Here is a 21907-nt window from a genome sequence, read left to right as displayed (position 1 = left end):
CTGGTGGCGCAGTGGTTGAGAGGCCGCTTGCCGATGCAGGGGACACGGGTTCGTGCCCCGGTCTGGGAAGATCCCTCATGCCGCAGAGCAGCTAGGCCCGTGAGCCATGGCCGCTGAGCCTGCGCGTCCAGAGCCTGTGCTCCGCAAGGGGAGAGGCCACAACAGTGAGAGGCCCATGTACCGCAAAAGAAAAAAAAAAAGTTATTTGATCAGTTCTTTTCAAACAAATTCAGGTTTTTTTCCAATTTTTCACTATTTTACAGATATAATTTTCATCCGTATGCATACAACTTTTTACATGTTTCGTCTGCTCCTGAATTCTTTGGAGTAGGATTTAGTCAAAGAGCATAAAACATTTTAACACACACACAAACCTTCAGAAAGGGTACATCAAGACCATGTGCTTTTAAAGAGCATCTAGAGTACAGCAGCTATCTTTCACATCTGTTTTAAAACAACACTTAATAATGGGACAGTTTGTAAGGGCTGTATAATATTCCAGTAGTACTTAATGACTAGGGGCAAATGATAAGCAAATGTTTTAATAAACAAGATACAAAATTGTTTTTACACTGCTGTCCCAGGTTTGAACACTAGTTCTTAAAAGCTACTATGGGTTCCTTCATTGTCTCTCTCTTCCCTCACTTACTGGTCAGTTGCAAAAGATCCAAGATCCAGTGTGGGATCCAAAGGCCCTGAGGGATGGAGCCACTGTTTGGATGGGCCTGGATCTCAGAACCACCCCTCTCCCCATTTACATTGAACTACACATAGTGAAAAGTAAACCACTGCATTAAGTCACTGAATTTTGGAGATGTTTATAAGCACCGATAGCCTACTGTAATATATTAGGCTCTTTCTGTGGGATGATTTATTCCTGGTTTTTATTTACTAACTTGTATCTGTAGTTCCTAAAATTTTACAATGGGCTTGTATTATTTTTACAGTCAGAAACAAACATTATTTAAAAAAATAAAATACACACATGCACACAATATATGCTATGATATGGCAGCAATTTCTCTGGATTTACATAACTTTTAAATCACCAAAAACATTATGATTTTAAAAATAAATATTATATGCCATTAATTTCTTAAGAAGCTGAACTATGTGGCTAGTTACTATCTCAGTATGCCACAAAACTTCCCTTCATGCCAGTGTCAAAGAGCAGCAGAAGCCCTGCAGCAAGACGGAAACAGTGGTCAAGTGATTTGTAAATGGCTGGCTATATGACTATGACCTTGGGCAAGTCTGGGAAACATTCCACTTCCTACCATGTCAAGTGAGAAAGCTGAACTAGATGACCTTTAACATCTACGAACAGTTCCTTGCACGTAGCATTTTCTTACTTTCTTATGATGCACCTAGTGCTCCTATAACTCTCCGTCCCCCAGAAACCCACCTGCTCGTTCTCAGAACTCAGTACCTGGCCATTTCTGGAAAGCAAAAAGCACTAGTCCAATTAACCATGGGCCAGGAAGGGACTGAGATAACAAAATAATCTGTCTTGTTCACAGCTAAAGCAACAGTTGCTTGAAGAGGGATAATCTGATTCTCCTTACCTAAATTCTCACTCCAGCAGGCTAGTCGTGACACTACTTTTGATTGCTGGGCAATGACCTGCACACCCCTCTATGAAACACTATCCTCCTGCCTTAAAATGCCAAAATGAATTTAGAAGATCACATATATGACAGTACCGCAGAGAGTGGGAATCATCTATTTAAAAGCTGAAATGAATGGTAACTACACTTATGGTGATCACCTTGTAGTATATTCAGATGTCAAATTATAATGCTGTACACCTGAAACATATAAAAAAAGAAATATAGGTCTTTCTGGAAAGGACAAGGAGTATGGAGTTGAAGCAGCACAGGTGATCTGAAGCTGCTCACGAATTTCGTGAAGTCTATGGTAGAAGTTAAGAATGACAAGGCTGTCCCTGAAGCCTGAAGCCTGGACATGGCAGTGCAAGCTGAGGCCCCTGTGCCAGTGCTACAGAGCCCTTCCCTAGCAGTGAAAGTAACACCAATCTCCTTGGACACACCCAGTGGCAATTGCCTAACAAGTCATTCCTACAGCTATTACTACACCTCTATGGAATTACCTTTTGTTGCACACACAGTCACGCTTCCCAGCATGGCCCAACCCTGGAGGCTGGGCAGGATCCACTCCCGGCAACCAGCTCATAGACCCAGAAGCTCAATCCCACCTCTCAACGACGAACTTTTTTGCCTTTTCTCAAGCAGGGGCAAAGCACCCTTCTTATTAATCTCTCTAAACCATAAAGGACACTGTTGATGCTGCATATACATGACTCAGGAAGGCTACTTACATGACTTTGCCTAAAGACTTTCTGGTAGAGCCTATACTGAGGAGCAGTGCGAGCTTTCTATGGGTGGAGCCTTCTCTGGGGTAAGCCTTCTCTAGCCAGGGGGTTTTAACGTTCCCCTGAAATAAAGAGTCTGACCCCATTTTTGATGTTTGACTAATTTTTACTCCCAGTTTTATTGAGTTATAATTCTTATTTTAAAAACCTGCACATAACTAATGAATACAATTAGATGAATGTGGATGTATGTATATACTCATTTTCCCCATAGCCAAGGCCTTATTCTTTCTTTTTTCCTTTTCCTTCTTTTAGGTTGGGGTTCTGTTTTACCTTGCTGTTGTTGATTCATTTATATTTTTGAATTCTTTTTTTTTTATACAGCAGGTTCTTCTTCTTCTTCTTCTTCTTCTTCTTCTTCTTATTTTTTTGGTACGTGGGCCTCTCACTGTTGCGGCCTCTCCTGTTGCAGAGCACAGGCTCCGGACGCGCAGGCTCAGCGGCCATGGCTCACGGGCCTAGTCGCTCTGCGGCATGTTGGATCTTCCCAGACTGGGGCACAAACCCATGTCTCCTGCATTGGCAGGTGGACTCTCCACCACTGCACCACCAGGGAGGCCCTCTTATTATCTATTTTATACATATTAGTGTATATGTCAATCCCAATCTCCTAATTCATCCCACTAACACCACCCCCTATATTTTTATTTTTTTCTAATAAATCTTTTATTTTTCTAATTTTATTTTATTCTTTATACTTTGTTATTGGTCTGCTCCTTTTGACTTGTTCCCGCCCCCCCGCTTTTTTTCTTTTTTCTGTTGTGGTTTTGTTTTACCTTGTTGCAGTTGTTTCAATTATATTTTTATTTTTCCTAGTATATATATATATATATATATATATATATATATATATTTTTTTTTTTTTTTTTTGCGGTATGCGGGCCTCTCACTGTTGTGGCCTCTCCCGTTGTGGAGCACAGGCTCCGGATACGCAGGCTCAGCAGCCATGGCTCACGGGCCCAGATGCTCCGTGGCATGTGGGATCCTCCCAGACCGGGGCACGAATCCGTGTCCCCTGCATTGGCAGGTGGACTCTCAACCACTGTGCCACCAGGGAAGCCCCCTAATATATTTTTTTATCTCTCTATTTTATCTTTTATTCTTTGTTATTGTACCGCTCCTTTTTTTCCTTTTCTTTCTTTTTTTTTTTTTTGCTGTGCCACACAGCTTGCAGGATCTTGGTTCCCAGGCTGGAGGTTGGGCCCGAGCTCCTGTGGTGAGAGAGTCGAGTCCAAACTGCTGGACTAACAGAGAACCTCAGACCCCAGGGAATATTAATCAGAGTGAGACCTCCTGGAGGTCCTCATCACAGCACCAAGACCCGCCTCTACCCAACTGTCTGCAAACTCCAGTGCTGGATGCCTCAGGCCAAACAACCAGTAAGACAGGAATACAGCCCCACCTACCAAAAAAAAAAAAAAAAAAAAAAAAATGAAATGACAAAAAGTATGTTACAGACGAAGGAGCAAGGTAAAAACCTACAAGACCAAATACATGAAGACGAAATAGGCAACCTACCTGAAAAAGAATTCAGAATAATGATAGTAAAGGTGATCCAAAATCTCGGAAACAGAATGGAGAAAACACAAGAAACGTTTAACAAGGATCTAGAAGAACTAGCAAGCAAAGAAACAGTGGTGAACAAAACAATAACTGAAATTAAAAATACTCTAGAAGGAATCAGTATCAGAATAACTGAGGCAGAAGAACGGATAAGTGAGCTGGAAGATAAAATGGTGGAAATGAGTGCCGGAGAGCAGAATAAAGAAAAAAGAATAAAAAGGATTGAGGAAAATCTCAGAGACCTCTGGGACAACATTAGACGCACCAACATTTTAATTATAAGCGGTCCCAGAAGAAGAGAAAAGGAAAGGATCTGAGAAAATATTTGAAGAGATCATAGTTGAAAACTTCCTTAATGTGGGAAAGGAAATAGTCAATCAAGTCCAGGAAGCGCAGAGAGTCCCATACAGGATAAACCCAAAGAGAAACATGCCGAGACACACATTAATCAAACTATCAAAAATTAAATACAAAGAAAAATTATTAAAAGCAGCAAGGGAAAAGCAACAAATAACATACAAGGGAATTCCCATAAGGTTAACAGCTGATCTTTCAGCAGAAACTCTGCAAGCCAGAAGGGAGTGGCAGGACATATTCAAAGTGATGAAAGGGAAAAACCTACAACCAAGATTAGTCTACCTGGCAAGGATCTCGTTCAGATTCGACGGAGAAATCAAAAGCTTTACAGACAAGCAAAAGCTATGAGAATTCAGCACCAGCTTTACAACAAATGCTAAAGGAACTTCTCTGAGCAGGAAACACAGAGAAACCCACTTTCTACAAGAAACCCACTTCAGACCCAGGGGCACATACAGACTGAAAGTGAGGGGATGGAAAAAGATATTCCATGGAAATGGAAATCAAAAGAAAGCTGGAGTAGCAATACTCATATCAGATAAAATAGACTTTAAAATAAAGATAGTTACAAGAGATAAGGAAGGACACTACATAATTATCAAGGGATCAATCAATCCAAGGAGAAAACATAACAATTATAAATATTTATGCCCCGAAAATAGGAGCACCTCAATACATAAGGCAAGTGCTAACAGCCATAAAAGGAGAAATCGACAGTAAGACAATAATAGTGGGGGACTTTAACACCCCACTGACACCAACAGACAGATCAACCAGACAGAAAAGGAATAAGGAAACACAAGCTTTAAATGGCACAATAGACCAGATAGACTTAATTGATATTTTTAGGACAGTCCACCTGAAAGCGGAAGAATACACTTTCCTTCATGAAACGTTCTCCAGAATAGATCACATCTTGGGTCACAAATCAAGCCTTGGAAAATTTAAGAAAACTGAAATCATATCAAGCATCTTTTCTGACCACAACACTATGAGATTAGAAATCAATTACAGGAAAAAAAACAGTAAAAAACACAAATACATGGAGGCTAAACAGTGCGCTGCTAAATAACCAAGAGATCACTGAAGAAATCAAAGAAGAACTCAAAAAATACTTAGAAACAAATGACAACGAAAATACGACAATCCAAAATCTATGGGACGCAGCAAAAGCAGTTCTAAGAGGGAAGTTCATAGCAATTCAAGCTCACCTCAAGAAACAAGAAAAATCTCAAATAAACAATCTAACCTTACACCTAAAGCAACTATAAAAAGAAGAACAAAGAAACCCCAAAGTTAGTAGAAGGAAAGAAATCATAAAGATCAGAGCAGAGATAAATGAAATAGAAATGAACAAAACAATAGCAAAGATCAATAAAACTAAAAGTTGGTTCTTTGAGAAGATAAACAAAACTGATAAACCTTTACCCAGACTCATCAAGAAAAAAAGGGAGAGGACTCAAATCAATAAAATTAGAAGCGAAAAAGGAGAGATTACAACTGGCATCGCAGAAATACAAAAGATCCTAAGAGACTACTATAAGCAACTAGACATCAATAAAATGGACAACCTGGAAGAAATGGGCAAATTCTTGGAAAAGTACAACTTTGTAAGACTGAACCAGGAATTAGAAAATATAAACAGATCACTCACAGTAATGAAATTGAAACGGTAATCAAAAATCTTCCAACAAACAAGAGTCCAGGACCAGATGGCTTCACAGGTGAATTCTTTCAAACATTTACAGAAGAGTTAACACCTATCCTTCTCAAACTCTTCCAAAAAATTGCGGCGGGAGGAACACTCCCAAACTCATTCTATGAGGCCACCTCACCCTGATACCAAAACCAGACAAAGATATCACAAAAAAAGAAAATCATAGACCAATATCACTGATGAACATAGATGCAAAAATCCTCAACAAAATACTAGCAACCAGAATCCAACAACACATTAAAAGGATCATACACCATGATCAAGTGGGATTTATCCCAGGGATACAAGGATTCTTCAATATATGCAAATCAATCAATGTGATACACCATATTAACCAACTGAAGAATAAAAACCACATGATCATCTCAATAGATGCAAAAAAAGCTTTTGACAAAATTCAACACCTATTTATGATAAAAACTCTCCAGAAAGTGGGCACAGAGGGAACCTACCTCAACATAATAAAAGCCATATATGACAAACCCACAGCAAACATCATTCTCAATAGTAAAAAACTGAAAGCATTTCCTCTAAGATCAGGAACAAAACAAGGATGTCCACTCTCACCACTATTATTCAACACAGTACTGCAAGTCCTAGCCACGGCCATCAGAGAAGAAAAAGAAATAAAAAGAATACAAATTGGAAAAGAAGAAGTAGAACTGTCACTGTTTGCCAATGACATGATACTATACATAGAAAATCCTAAAGATGCCACCAGAAAACTACTAGAACTAATCAATGAATTTGGTAAGGTTACAGGATACAAAATTAATACACAGAAATCTCTTGCATTCCTATACACTAACAACGAGAGATCAGAAAGAGAAATTAAGGAAACAATACCATTTACCATTGCAACAAAAAGAATAAAATACCTAGGAACAAACCTACCTAAGGAGGCAAAAGACCTGTACTCTGAAAACTATAAAACACTGATGAAAGAAATCAAACATAACATAAACAGATGAAGAGATATACCATGCTCCTGGATTGGAAGAATCAATATTGTGAAAATGACTATACTACCCAAAGCAATCTACAGGTTCAATGCAATCCCTATCAAATTACCAATGGCATTTTTCACAGAACTAGAACAAGAAATTTTACAATTTGTATGTTAACACAAAAGACCCCGAATAGCCAAAGCAATCTTAAGAAAGAAAACTGGAGCTGGAGGAATCAGTCTCCCTGACTTCATACTATACTACAAAGCTACGGTAATCAAAACAATATGTTACCGGCACAAAAACAGAAATATAGATCAATGGGGCAGGATAGAAAGCCCAGAGAAAAATCCACACACATATGGTCACTTTATCTGTGACAAAGGAGGCAGGAATATAAAATGGAGAAAAGGCAGCCTCTTCTATAAGTGGTGCTGGGAAAAATGGATAGATACATCAAAAGAATGAAATTAGAACACTTCCTAACACAATACACAAAAATAAACTCAAAATGGATTAAGACCTAAATGTAAGGTCAGATACTATAAAACTCTTGGAGGAAAACCTAGGCAGAACACTCTATTATGACATAAATCACAGCAAGATCTTTTTTGACCCAGGGAAATAAAAACAAAAATAAACAAATGGGACCTAATGAAGCTTAAAAGCTTTTGCACAGCAAAGGAAACCATAAACAAGACGAAAAGATAAACCTCAGAATGGGAGAAAATATTTGCAAACGAAGCAACTGACAAAGGATCAATCTCCAAAATATAAAAGGAGCTCATGCAGTGCAATATCACAAAAACAAACAACCCAATCAAAAAATGGGCGGAAGACCTAAATAGACATTTCTCTAAAGAAGACACAGAGATGGCCAACAAATACATGAAAAGATGCTCAACATCACTAATCAGAGAAATGCTAATCAAAACCACAATGAGGTAATACCTCACACCAGTCAGAATGGCCATCATCAAAAAATCTAGAAACGATAAATGCTGGAGAGGGTGTGGAGAAAAGGGAACCCTCCTGCACTGTTGGTGGGAATGTAAACTGATACAGCCACTAGGGAGAAGAGTATGGAGGTTCCTTAAAAAACTAAAAATAGAACTACCATATGACCCAACAATCCCACTACTGGGCATATACCCTGAGAAAACCATAATTCAGAAAGAGACATGTACTACAATATTCACTGCAGCACTATTTACAATAGCCAGGACATGGAAGCAACCTAAGAGTCCATCAACAGATGAATGGATAAAGAAGATGTGGCACATATATACAATGGAATATTACTCAGCCATAAAAAGGAACGAAACTGAATTATTTGTAGTGAGGTGGATGGACATAGAGTCTGTCATACAGAGTGAAGTAAGTCAGAAAGAGAAAAACAAATACTGTATGCTAACACATATATATGGAATCTAAAAAAAAAAGGTTCTGATGAACCTAGGGGCAGGACAGGAATAAAGATGCAGACGTAGAGAATGGACTTGAGGACACAGGGATGGGGAAGGGTAAGCTGGGACGAAGTGAGAGAGTGGCATGGACATAAATACACTGCCAAATGTAAAATAGATAGCTAGTGGGAATCAGCCGCAAAGCACAGGGAGATCAGCTTGGTGCTTTGTGACCACCTAGAGGGGAGGGTGGGAGGGAGATGCAAGAGGGAGGAGATATGGGGATATATGTATATGTATAGCTGACTCACTTGGTTGTAAAGCAGAAACTAACACAGCATTGTAAAAGCAATTATACTCCAATAAAGATGTGAAAAAACAATGTGGCTTCCAATGGTGATATTTTTTTCCCCCTCAAAGAAAGATAGGTACTCCAATAAAGATGTGAAAAAAAAATTGAACATAATTAATGAGTACAATTAGATGAATTTGGATGTATGTATATACTCATTTTACCAACACCACTGTCCAGGTAATAAACACATCCACCACCTCCCCCCAAAAATGCAACAAGACTTTAAACTTTAAAAGGAAGATGTATTTTCTAAACTATGAAAGGGTATGTTTACATGAGAAATATCAAGGCTTGGAGAAAGTATAAAGAATTCCAAGACTGGTAAAAATATTGTACAGTTATAAATTGACTCCACTGTACAATGCTGTCTCACTGTAGATGGTTAAAAAACATAAAGGAAACCAATGTAAAAAAAAAGCTAATAAGAAAAGAGGGCTTCTGGAACAGTTCCATAACAGAAGACAGCTGGCTTTGTTGGGGACAGCGGGTGGCATAAGGGAGGAAAAGGAACGAAAGGAAAAGAGAAGATTCAGAAAGATTTCCTAGTCTAGGAAAAAAACAGTGGTTCTCAAATTTGGTCTCTGAACAGCAACATCACCTGAAAATTTATTAGAAATTCAAATTATTGGGCCTTACTCCAAACTGCTGAACCAGGAAGTGTGGGGTGCAGTCCAGCAATCTATGGCTTAACAAGCCCACCGGCTGCTTCTGATGCAGGCTGATGTCTGAGAACCACCAGTCTAAAAGGCTTCACACTATCACTGGCAGTAAGAGCCGGTCCCTCTACAGGTAACTGGGAAAGTTAGTTCCACACGTGCAGTTTCTCTTTCGTCAGCTCATCTAACTTGGCTGTAAAATTTTTGATCCTGTTTCTGTTGCTGAGCAGCTCCTTTCTGGTGGAGTTAGTTATCACTATAATCTTTAGGCTTCCTCCCTAAGCAATCCTATGGATGAAAGGAAACTGTGTGGATAAGATATTTACTTTATGATCCATAAGAGAGCAAGTTTACGGATCTTGTACTGTCTAACATAATACTAAAGGGAAAAAAATTTTTATATTTCAGTAAAAGAATCTCTCCCTCAATTCCATTTGGGGTTTGATGGTCTAGTCATTAAATACTACTTAGTTTTAAACATGCCATTTTTAGTTATTCAGCAAATGGCAAGCCAAAGCTAACAGAAACATGGTCTTCCAAATACAACTGAAAATAAAATATGGTTTAGTTTGGTGGTTAATGGGTAAGACAGCTATTTCTTTTTTTTTTCTTTTTTTCTTTCTGTACACGGGCCTCTCACTGTTGTGGCCTCTCCCTTTGTGGAGCACAGGCTCCGGACACGCAGGCTCAGCGGCCATGGCTCACGGGCCCAGCCGCTCCGCGGCATGTGGGATCTTCCCAGACCAGGGCACAAACCCGCATCCCCTGCATCGGCAGGCGGACTCTCAACCACTGCGCCACCAGGGAAGCCCAGCTATTTCTTTTCTTGTAGAAGGTTATATTTATACATTACATATCCCCAAACCTGAAACATGGCTGGTTAAGCTTTTTTGGTTTAACTTAATGTATGCACTGGCTCACACTAAGCTTGAATATATTTAGTATTTTTTATTACTCACAATACGACACAACTTTCCAGTTTTCCAACCTGGGAATGATTCAAAATCCATATTTAGCTGTAACATTTTAAAAAATTCTCAGATGTCATTTTTAAGGAATTCATGAAAAGCAAGAAATGCTTAAAATCCATGATGCATATTCAGGTTAGAGAATATAAATAGGAGGCTTTGATATAGATAAGTAATTTGTTCATCTGTAGAGTGTCATTGTCTAAGTTGACAGTCTCAAAACCTCATTTCATAGAACAAATTTCATAGCAGTATCTTGGGTTACTGAAATCTTTGATTTTCCTTCCAGTTCAGGTAAAAACAATTACAGACTAGTTTAATTGCTACTAAAATGTCTCTTTACCTGAGAGTTGAATTTAAAACAATTACATTTTATTTTATTCTTGAAACAATATATAATTAGAAAATAGCTTGCTAAAGAAATTATCTGGCCTATCAAAAGTAAATGTAAATTTTAAGGTATAAGAAAAATTACATTTACAAAAAACATCAAAATGCCCCCAAAAGATATGAATATCAATGTAAAGACATACCTCATAGAAATGAACATTTCTATGTAAAATTATAAAATTTCTATGTAAAGTTGTCTTATAATTTTAAAACAAAAGTTTTAAACACAAGCATTCTATCCCCCAGGCTAAGATATCTATCACTGCCAAATATAATTTTAATTGTGATTTTTTTTAAAAAAAGAGTAATCACAAAAATAAGCTCTGAGATCTGCTAACACATTACTACTTAAGGGCATTATTTCCCCCCAGTATATTCTAAGAAACAAGAGTTCCATGGGATATTAATACATTTTATTAGAGAGACTGATTGATTTCCCTGGTCTATGTGACATATTTAATTTGCAATACACTGAGGTTTTTGTTTTTTTTTTTAAGGTCAACCCAGTACTTAGCAATACTTCTCAGTCTTTGCTATGCTAATATTCATTATGAGCCTTTAAGAGAAAAAGTGCAGAAAATAGTTTCCCAAACATTTGGAACTATTTTTCCTGGGAAATCTTTTAAAACTAATGATCTACAGAACATACTGTGGGAAATGCTGCTCTGGGGCATGAGGTTTCTAATGTGAACATGAAAGTGTATATTAACACTTATACAGGTTAACTTTGAGGATAAAAAGGAGTCATATTAGTTCTTCAGGTCTAATCCCCATGTATGTTGTTTGAATTCTTTTTCATTTGTGCCAAGTTGTCTTTCACTAAGCCTATCTACCACCTCACCTTAAACAGAGTATTAGTTTAAAGCTAATTCCACACAGAAAGTGAGTTGCCTACCTTTACTAGGTTTAACCCATCTGCACTTCAGTATCATTCTTGTTCATAGAGATTAAGGGGAAGCAAGTTATGATCCCAGGAACTCAAAATAGAAATGAAAAACAAACGAATACAATACAATGAACCTACTGTTCCTGCTGTTTATTACTTATAAAAATGCATGAAGTATCTGCACTACATATATTACAATGTTTATACTACATACATTTCAATATAGCACATGAGAATTTTAAAATTAAATTTTAATTTATTTTAAAAATAACTATACTTCAAGAATACTGCTCCTGCTATGAAATTCCATTCCCCAGAAATGGGCTCATCTGATTAGCACAACTGATCTGCCAGCTGGATGGATCCCAAGTAAATTTCAAACTGGCATTTGGCAAAATATCCCTGTAGCCAGCATTTTACATGGAATACAAACTAAAGATGCATTCCGGGATTGCCCTGAGAACCAAACAATTGCATGGTAAGATGAATATATACAACTTATCCTCTTTATGCTAAATTTACAAGATAAGCAGTTTAAATAATACTTCAAATTCTGTGCTTCAATTCTGCTTACATTCATTCTGTGTAAGTCTGTTGGTGTCTAACACTGGATTAAGAAAGACTGCCATCTGGTAGTTATAGCAACCCTTTACTGACTTGGTCGGAAGTTGAAGACCATGAGCCTCAAAGAAATGCAAACCAGGTTTATTACTATGAATATATCAAAATCTTTTTAAAAATAGTCATGGAATAGCGCTTTTCACTTAAAGAGAAACATCGTGTGTGCTTTCACACTCATGCATTATATAATCGACCTACAAAAGTCAAGTTTTAAAAGGGGTTAAAAGGATGAGTGAATTAAATAAGCAATTAGGTCCACATTCCCTTCACCCACAAGGCTACCACTGTCCCTTTTATAAAGCCTAGGGATGTGAGCCAAATTAGTCCTACTTGTTGGCCGTTTAACTCTAACTTTCCTTAATCATGTGTGTTCTTGGGTACCCATTTTCTCCTCTCAATGAAGTTTCACAGGTAAGCAACACTTCAGATGAAGAGTAAATAACAGTATAAAAACACTAAAAACATGCATACAGCACATGAGCATACCCAAAGCGTTTTCAAACTCATCACAATCTTATTAAACCATGAAGGAAAGTCGGAGAGGTAGAAAGACAATGAGTATCTCAGATTCTATAATTTCCTAGGGTTACACAGTTAGGGATGGTAGAGCTGGGAAAATTGAATCTACACCACCTAGTTAGAAATGTTATTTTCTTTCTAGTATATCACAGTTCCTTTCCTGAAATAACAGTATTTTACAGTTTACACAGCTTTTAGTATTATCAATATAATGTGTGTACATGTATAAAAGGGCTTTGCATTTTTGAATTTGCCCAAACCTCTCTGTGGCCCACCTCCAGTCTAGTTTCACTCCTTGAACCTCTTCGATCTTCCTTTTCTCCCCTTATTTTTATTTTCAAAGTCAATATCACTTGCTTGAGCCTAAGTGAAGGCAGCAGAGTAAATGCAGCATCCAGCCTTCCAGAGCACTCATGAGTTATGACTATATCTACTCTAATTTATAGACAAGCATGCCAACACATGGACTACTTCCCTTGCTCTCATTCTTAATGCAACAATGTCAAGGACACAGCCATTAAACGATGGCCTAGGATTATACAAGACTTATCCAGCTCAATACGCTTATTCTATCCCATTATTTTACTTCACCCCCTTTGTCTATAAAAAGCCCCTTCCTTATATGGCCAGTCTCTGAAGTCTAAGATTTGATATTCCTGGCATTCAGAGTTCTCTTCTTGTATCTCTTCCTGAAGACATCTGAAACATTCTTTGTTGATTGACTTTAGAAGGGATGCTCTTTCACAAGAGGCTTTTAGATTATCTGTCCTGCTCAACAGGCTGTCAATAAGCCTAAGTCTCTCCATTAATGTCTGGGCCACTCACTAGGTACTAGACAGGGGAGGAAAGTGACCTGGAGTGAGGAGCACTGAAGTCATTCACCAAGACAAAGGAAATCAACTTAAAGATCAGTCAACACCATTTGGCAAGAGACCCCTTTATAGAGAGCACTCTGTTTCAGACTAAAGTACACACATAGTTAATGGAAAACATGAGTAGAGCATAATAAAGCAGAAAGAACAATGGCTCTGGAATCAGAGAGATTTGGGATGGGATCCTGATTTTGCCACATAGCTGCCACTAGCTGACCCAGGGCAAAGTCACAATGTATCTGAATCTCTTTTGTCATTTATAATTATCAATCTTGAAGAAGTGATGTTAGGATTCAAGATTTTATGTAAAGCACCTAGCACAGTATCTGGTACATGGCCAGTGCCCAATAAATAGTAGCTATAAATTAATCTTTTTAATCACCTACCTTCAAGAAGAAGCTAGTCCGGAGATAACAACCATTAGAGGTTGTGGGCAGAGTAATTTTTTTTTAATTCCTCATGAAAATAAATAAATACATACATACATACTTCATGAATTGGGAGAGTTAGAGAACAAGGAGAGACAGTGGCTGCTTGTAGGCAACAGCTCTCAAAACAGCACTGTAATACAAAGTGGCCCAGCCAAGTCAGCTGGAATAGCTGCAGCTAAGGCATCCTGAGGGAGCATTTCCCTGAACCTCTGCAAGCTCCCAACAGTAAGAACACAACATAAACTTCCCTGTCCTTATAATAGCATTGTCCAATAGAAATAAAATGTGAGCCATAACTGCTTTTATTTTATCTATTTTTTTTAAATAAATTTATATACTTATTTATTTTGGCTGTGTTGGGTCTTTGTTGCTGCACGTGGGCTTTCTCTAGTTGCAGCGAGTGGGGGCTACTCTTCGTTGCAGTGTGCATGCTTCTCACTGCGGTGGCTTCTCTAGTTGTGGAGCACGGGCTCTAGGTGTGCGGGCTTCAGTAGTTGTGGCACGTGTGTTCAGTAGTTGTGGCACACGGGCTCAGTAGTTGTGGCGCACGGGCTCAGTAGTTGTGGTGCACGGGCTTAGTTGCTCCGTGGCATGTGGGATCTTCCCAGACCAGGGTTCAAACCCTTGTCCCCTGCATGGGCAGGCAGATTCTTAACCACTGCACCACCAGGGAAGTCCCCATAACTGCTTTTAAATTTTCTAGTAGTCACATTAAAAACGTAAAAAGAAACAGGGTAAATTAATTTTAATAATATATTTTATGTAACCCAATATAGCAAAATATCATTTCAACATGTAATAAATATTAAAAATTGAGTTATTTTACAGTCTTTTTCTTGTACTCAGTCTTAGAAATCTAGTGTGTATTTTACACTTAACAGTACATCTCAATTAATTCTAGCTACATTTCAGGTGGTCAGTAGCTACACACAGCTAGTGCTTGCTGTATTGGACAGTGGGGCCCTACAATCCTGACACCAAGCCTGGGCCCAGTCCACAGAATCTACCCCAATACTTGTTACTCACTATCCCACTAGGGACCTTGAAAGCCTTGTTATTAGAAGATCTCACTTTTAAAATGTAAACATCTCAGGAAAAGCAGTGAACTAATTAACATTTCAACAGAGATTATCTGATACAGGTTAGCCACCTGGAAAGTCAAGAGGAAGAAAGCAAAAGAAAGCAAAAACAGGGGGTGCTGAGAAGGGAATCTTAAGGAAACCAAGGACATATTTTGCCTAGTTCACAGGTTAGCCTAGATTCATGCCACTTAATACATGGCACAAACCTTCTCTAGGTTGCCTAGCCCTAGATTTCTATTATTATATCAAAAGCTCACACAATCAGTTATGACAAAGATCTACACAAGAATGTAACTACTAACACCTGTAGGGAGCTGTAAGAAATTGGTAAAGGAATGCCAATCACGTCAATTAACACCATTTCATGATTGCCAATCAGCACAGTGTATTCCAACCAGGTCAGTGCCTTCAAAATTCCACAAACCTTAAAGAACTTTTAGTAAATAAGACCTCCGTCAGAGGTCATTAGAATAATGAAAAAGTCTGGACAACTTGAAAAGCTGGTAACTATAAGAATCCTCTATCTCAGGTGTCAGTGATAACAATCCATGCATTTGGACAATTATGCCTTTAGTTACCTTGTTTGTTAAAGTTCACCTATAACTGTAAACAACTTTCAGTCAGGTAAGAAAATGTGTCATGTGGTTTGCTCTTTTGCAATTCAAAAACTACTTTCAAAGTCTGTAATGCAAAGTGCAACCAGATGCTATTGGCAAAGAACTGAATCTTCAAATGTGACCGATTTCCAAGAACATTACCACAGATGTGGGCTACACGTTGGGTGCACACAAAGCTTTGAAAAGTTCATATCTAATCTAATCATCTGTTCAGAACACTCCACGCTTTCCCACATTTCAGTGAATTATAAATTTCTCAAAATGCATAGCAAATCAGAAATATATGTGACTGAAAACTCCCTCCTAAATAGATTCAGAACATGCTATACAGCTAATGACACAGAAAGTCCCCGTTCTATCTAAAAATACAAATTGATGTTAATGCCTGAGCAAGAAGAAAAGGTCACTTGCATTGTAACATAAAGCTCAGTCACCAAGTGGCAGCTTTGCTTCCATTTAGAAAAGTTTTCCTCAGTTCCAATTACTACACAAGTTTACAATCATCAGTATACTATCACTCTGAAGACAAGCCTTCTGAAGTAGATGCAAAACATAAATTCCCTTGTGGTAAAAAGATAAAGTGGTATCTTTAATAATTGAGATTTTTCTCTTAAATAATTGAAACAAATTTTAGAAACATTTGCAGGTTCTATTTTTACTGATTATTGAAATAAGTATACTGAAATAAAATTGACAAAATTCATTTCTATTTCAACAACGTAGAGTATGAACTATTTCACATCATTACTTTGTGAACCTTTCAGATAATGGTCCTGAATTAAAATCTCAATTAAACACAATGCTTAGGGACTAGTTTGTTCTGGACAAACATTGAATCCCAATCAGTTTAGAAAACAGGATAGGTTCCTTTACTCTATTTCGACATTTATTTTAGGCATACCTACCTCCTTCCTTATTCCTATCACAAGCAGGGATTTGGGAGTGGGGGACATAAGCAAGCAACAATCATTTACTCAACACAAACTTATTGAGCACCTCATAGGTACCAGATACATAGGACATACTTCACATACATCATCTTATTTAATCTTCATAGCAACTCAAGAGATAGGTAATTTTATCCCAATTTTACACATGAATAAAGTAAAAAGGCTCAGAGAAGTGAAGTAACTTGCTCAAGGCCAGCAGGATTCAAAGTGAGATCTGTCCTATTTCCACAACCCAGTGCTGACTCTTCCTTTTCTACCCCAGCTCTCTTCACCTACGCACACCAACTGAAGCTGCCCTCTAAAGTTCTCATTCAGTAATACTGGCATTTCTTCAGCAGCACTAGTTTCTGTAAAGGCGAAAAATTGATAAAACAAATATGATTGAGAATTGTTTTTTCCTCTATGGAGTTTTTCATTTTCCACTCAATTATAGAAGAGCAGAGATAGAGATAGATGGCAAGACTGTAGTCCCCCCAAAATAAATTTCTAGTGGAAGAATCCTCAACACTGATGTGGGACAAAAGAGAAAGATGTTCTAGAGCTGTGCTGTCCGATTTGGTAGCCACCAGCCACATGTGACCACTGAGTACTTGAAATGCAGCCAGTATGAACTGAGATGTACTAAAATGTAAAATATGTACAGGATTTCAAAGACTTGGTATATTAAAAAAAGAGCAAAATATTTCATTAATCTTTCACTGAATCAATATTTCAATGAATCAACACTTCATTAATATTGACTACATGTTGGATATTTTTAAATTGTGTTCAATAAAATTCACGTTTCTTTTTTTTTCAACATGCCTACTAGAAAATTTTAAATTACACTTGTATTTTGGGGAAGGGGACAGCAGTAGTCTAGGGCCTTCATATGAGACTTCAAATAAAACTGTGTACAAAAACCATCCCTGAACAGAAGGCCCAAACCCTTATGACTAAACCTCTTAAAAGAAAATGTAGTGGGTTATCAAAACACTTTGGAGAAACCCATAATTAATTACTCTGATCATAAATGGTAAATAAATGTCAATTCTTATAGTAACCAGCCAAACATGTGGCCTTCTCACTTATGTTCCTCCAAAATCTAAAAGCCATCATTCCAACTTCTGGCTTCATATACATTCGTGAATACATTTATCTTATTGCTTAAGACTTGTGCAAAATATTACAGTTTTCCCTCTGAATGTTGATTGTAAGTACACTAGACCAAAGAAGATACTTGAGTCAAAGTGCGCTGACTTTAGCACCCACGTAAAAGTCATTGCTTCCAATACATCCCTGAAACTCCCTTGTGTGCTTAATCATTTGGTTCTCTTCCATTAAAGGACCCAAGGAATTTCAGGTAATTGAAGCATCTATTTAAAAGACATTTTATTCTCTATAGACCAAAATCTCAGGGAGAAACACTAACAGAAGCTTTTAAAAAATCAATAATTAACTTAAAAGAAATATGACATGGTTTTCATAAAATTGACCTATAAGGTTTTAAATACAAATACTGTCATCATGAAACACAGCTAGCCTCCAAGTAGTTTAAATCAACTTAAACACTGAACTCAAAGTTCTCCAGTAAGTACTCTGACCTTGTACCTACTCCTATTAACATTGGTTTAAAATCAGAGCAAAACACATCTTTTATACCCATAGTAAAATCAAAAGCAATTATATTTTATTTACACACCCACCATAATAATGAGTCTTTTCAGTTCCTGAGAAGGATGTATTACATAAGGCCATATGTAGTAAATATTTTGAAAAGACCAGGTTATCTTGAACACTGCCTACTGAAACTGTTGTCATGAAACCAAATGCTATAGCAAAGCACTGAAAAAAAAATCTGATAGATTCCATTCAAAGTCCTTGGTATGATGCAACATATGATGGCTAAAAATCTTATTTGATAACTGAGTTTGATCACAAAATTATACTAAAACATTAACATTTCTATGACCAATTTCTTCCTTTGCTGTGCCTTATGTAATGGGACACTTAGTTGAAAATAATGGAAAATTGGGGCAATAAATTCTATCATCTATTTTACTGAAACAAATGACCTAAAACTTTTTCTTTTCATCAGAGGGTAGAACTGTTTCTCATTTAAATATGTTCTTTTCCAGAAAGAAAGAAAAAAAAATCAAGGCAGCCAAATACATCTAGTTTGAATTTTCAATATAATGTTCCTAAACATGTCAGTAACACTTACCATGTACATGACTTGCTTCAGTGGTGAGTATGCTTAAACTGGAACAATATATAGAAGATCAGCATAGCTTTTTGTCAAGATAACAAGAAAGTTCACGACATGGTCCAGATTTTTAGAAGAAAAACTTCTTTACAATACAATCCCTAATTCAATGAAAGATTAAAACAAAGAAAGGTACCAACTATTTCTTGAAAAGCAGCTTCAAATCCCTAAGAGATAAAGGTCTCCCATCCTGCCTAAACCCTGCTCTAAGGAAGGTCAAGTGGAATTCTGGTGAACTCCCTCACCCCAGAATTGCATGAATGGGTTAAGATGGCTGGTAATGTGATAAAGTAGAAAAAGCACTAGACTGAGAGTCAGGAATCACAGTTGTGAGTCTACATCAGCCACTCTGAACATGTCATTTCACTCAATTAAACGAAGTCCATCACCCATAAAAATGAGGTGAGGATTTCCAAAATTCTATGAGTCTAGATTTCATCCTCCTCTTTACTCTCCCAAATTTTGCCTCTCCAAATGATAAAGTTTACAGAGAATTCCCACTTCTGCTCATAATAGAAAGTCTGAATGATTCAACAAAGGCAGAATTTTAGCATCCAATGAAACCTGCAAACCTGTGGAACCCCAATTTCTATTACTGGGGAAAATTCCTTTTTATTGGGTCATGGGGGCAGAGGTCAACTAGCACCAGTTTGCTGATCCCTGCCTCTCCCATAATTATCACCCCTCACCCATTCACCAACATATAATTGGCACAGCTGAAGGGTGAGGTCTCTTCCAATTATAATGCAGCTAAATTCTTCACTTTGAAATATGTATCAAAGGCCATAGGTTCTGTGTCCCTTGTCTCAATTCCTGGGTCTTGAATGTCAATCATAATCTTTGCTGCATAATACAGACCTGTATAGAGGGTTTCAAATTACAATCTTGATTAGGAACAGGAATAACAGATTTTGTATCACCCAAAATCTTGATCTTAATTTTTCTGATCCAGGAATATAGGGGGGGAATGGGAAGTTATTGTTGAATGGGTATAAAATTTCAGTGTTACAAGATGAAAAGAGTTCTGGAAATTGATGTTGGTGATGTTTACCCAACATTATGAAAGTATTTAATACACTGAACTGTACACTTAAAAATGGTTAAAATGGTAACTTTTATATTATGTGTATTTTAGCACAATAAAAAGTATTGGCAGACACCCAGAATTCCAAGATGGCATCAGGGGCTTCCCTGGTGGCGCAGTGGTTGAGAGGCCACCTGCCGATGCAGGGGACACGGGTTCGTGCCCTGGTCTGGGAAGATCCCACATGCTGCAGAGCAGCTAGGCCCGTGAGCCATGGCCGCTGAGCCTGTGCATCTGGAGCCTGTGCTCCGCAACGGGAGAGGCCACAACAGTGAGAGGCCCGTGTACCGCAAAAAAAAAAAAAAAAGATGGCATCAGTTGCACCAGTGAAAAAGAAACTCATGGATGTTAAAATAGGGGAGCTGCCAAGTTGGATGCTGAGGCAGGATTTTGCCCCTAAGGGCATTGCTGGAGTGTTCCAAAGAGGTTACCAGTGGTATGACAACAGGTATGTCAACGTGAAGAAAGTTAACACTGCTGGGGTTTCTACAGTACTGGCAGCTTAGGTGCTTTTCAACTACTGCCTTTCTTAGAAGGGACTCAAACATGAGCAACTCTGCAAATACCACTGAAGAAGGCCCACTGCGGAGGACACACTGACCATGACCTTTGCCCAACACTCCTCCTTGAGGAACCTGATCACTGCTGAATCTTTTCATACCCTAATTGAGAACAATGACCAATAAAAGATAACCAGTACAAAAATTTAAAAATACATTGGAAAACTTTTTAAAAGGACCCTTCCACACACAGCACAAATATGAAACTATTATTTACAGTATCTGCATAGGAATGACATTCTATTAAATACCATCTAAAGACGAAAAGAAACCAAGTCCAGTATCAGAAAGTTTAGAGTCAGGTAATCCCAAGGCTTGGGAGAAAATCTTATGACTGGTGGACAGCCAAAGGCAGAGTCAACAAAATAATGCCAAGTACTAAAAAACTAAAAGTAAAGTTTTAGAAGCAGTCCAGTCCAGCTGGCATAACAGGGTAGATGCACAAAGATGGGAAAGGCTGACCATTCTTTTCCTTAGGTACTAGAGAATGTTTTTGCATGGGAGCACTTCTCAGCTGGAATTTGCTTTGTTAGCACATATCATTCCATAAAAGTTACTTGTCATTGCCTAGGGTAAAATATGAGTGAAAGATGATTACAATTACCACCTCCCGCTTTCCATACCTTTGCCTTAAGTGGAGGGGAAGCTAGGAAAGCAAACTCTTTAATAAAAAGAGACAATGAATCGAGAAACCACACTTATGAGAAGAACAGGGCTGGCTATTTCGCCAGGTTGTTTTGAGCTTACAGCTATTATTTATTTCTTTTGCAGCAATTCATCCACCAGGTGTAGGCAGGCAAAGCCTTGATTCAGGATTTTAAAAATAAAGAATGAAAAATATCTCTAGAATAATATACAAGGAAGAAAGAAAGTGTAGTAGTTCAGGGATGGAGTGACAACTTACTTTTACTTTATACTCTTTTGTGCCTTTTGGATTTTGTTTCATGTCCTCATATTTCATACTCAAAAGTTAATTTCAGATATTTTAAAATGAAATTGATTTTGTAAAAATGTGACTCAAATAGTAAGTTTACCTTAGAAATCAAGTTAATAAAATCATTCTTGCTTTAAAAAAAAATCAGCGAGTGTTCTTATTTCTGATTTTTAAACTTTCATTATATTGTAATGTCTATAAAATATTTTTTAATTTTATTGAGTTGCTTTTGAATAGGTTATTTTAAACATTACTTAATACTTAGAATTTTTAAGCACGAAAGCAAGTTTTATACTGCGATATTTTAGAAGTCAGTTCTGTCAAATCTGGTATTTTCTTTCAGCCATTTATAAAA

General features: G+C 37.6%; 2 protein-coding genes across 5 annotated transcripts in view; one reads left to right on the top strand and one right to left on the bottom strand.

Annotated features, from left to right (window-relative positions):
* Nucleotides 1-21907, bottom strand: part of ADD3 (adducin 3) — a 125075-nt gene that overhangs the window by 85642 nt on the left and 17526 nt on the right. The gene's annotated exons all lie outside the window — the stretch shown is intronic.
* Nucleotides 20367-20630, top strand: LOC116741275 (ATP synthase subunit f, mitochondrial-like). The gene is given in 1 exon segment (XM_032607541.1): nucleotides 20367-20630. A coding segment is annotated over 1 exon segment (264 nt).

Source organism: Phocoena sinus, chromosome 16, assembly GCF_008692025.1.
Source record: "Phocoena sinus isolate mPhoSin1 chromosome 16, mPhoSin1.pri, whole genome shotgun sequence".
Classification (NCBI taxonomy): domain Eukaryota; kingdom Metazoa; phylum Chordata; class Mammalia; order Artiodactyla; family Phocoenidae; genus Phocoena; species Phocoena sinus.
The sequence above is the reverse complement of the archived record's forward strand: the minus strand, read 5'-3'. Positions and strand labels throughout refer to the sequence as shown.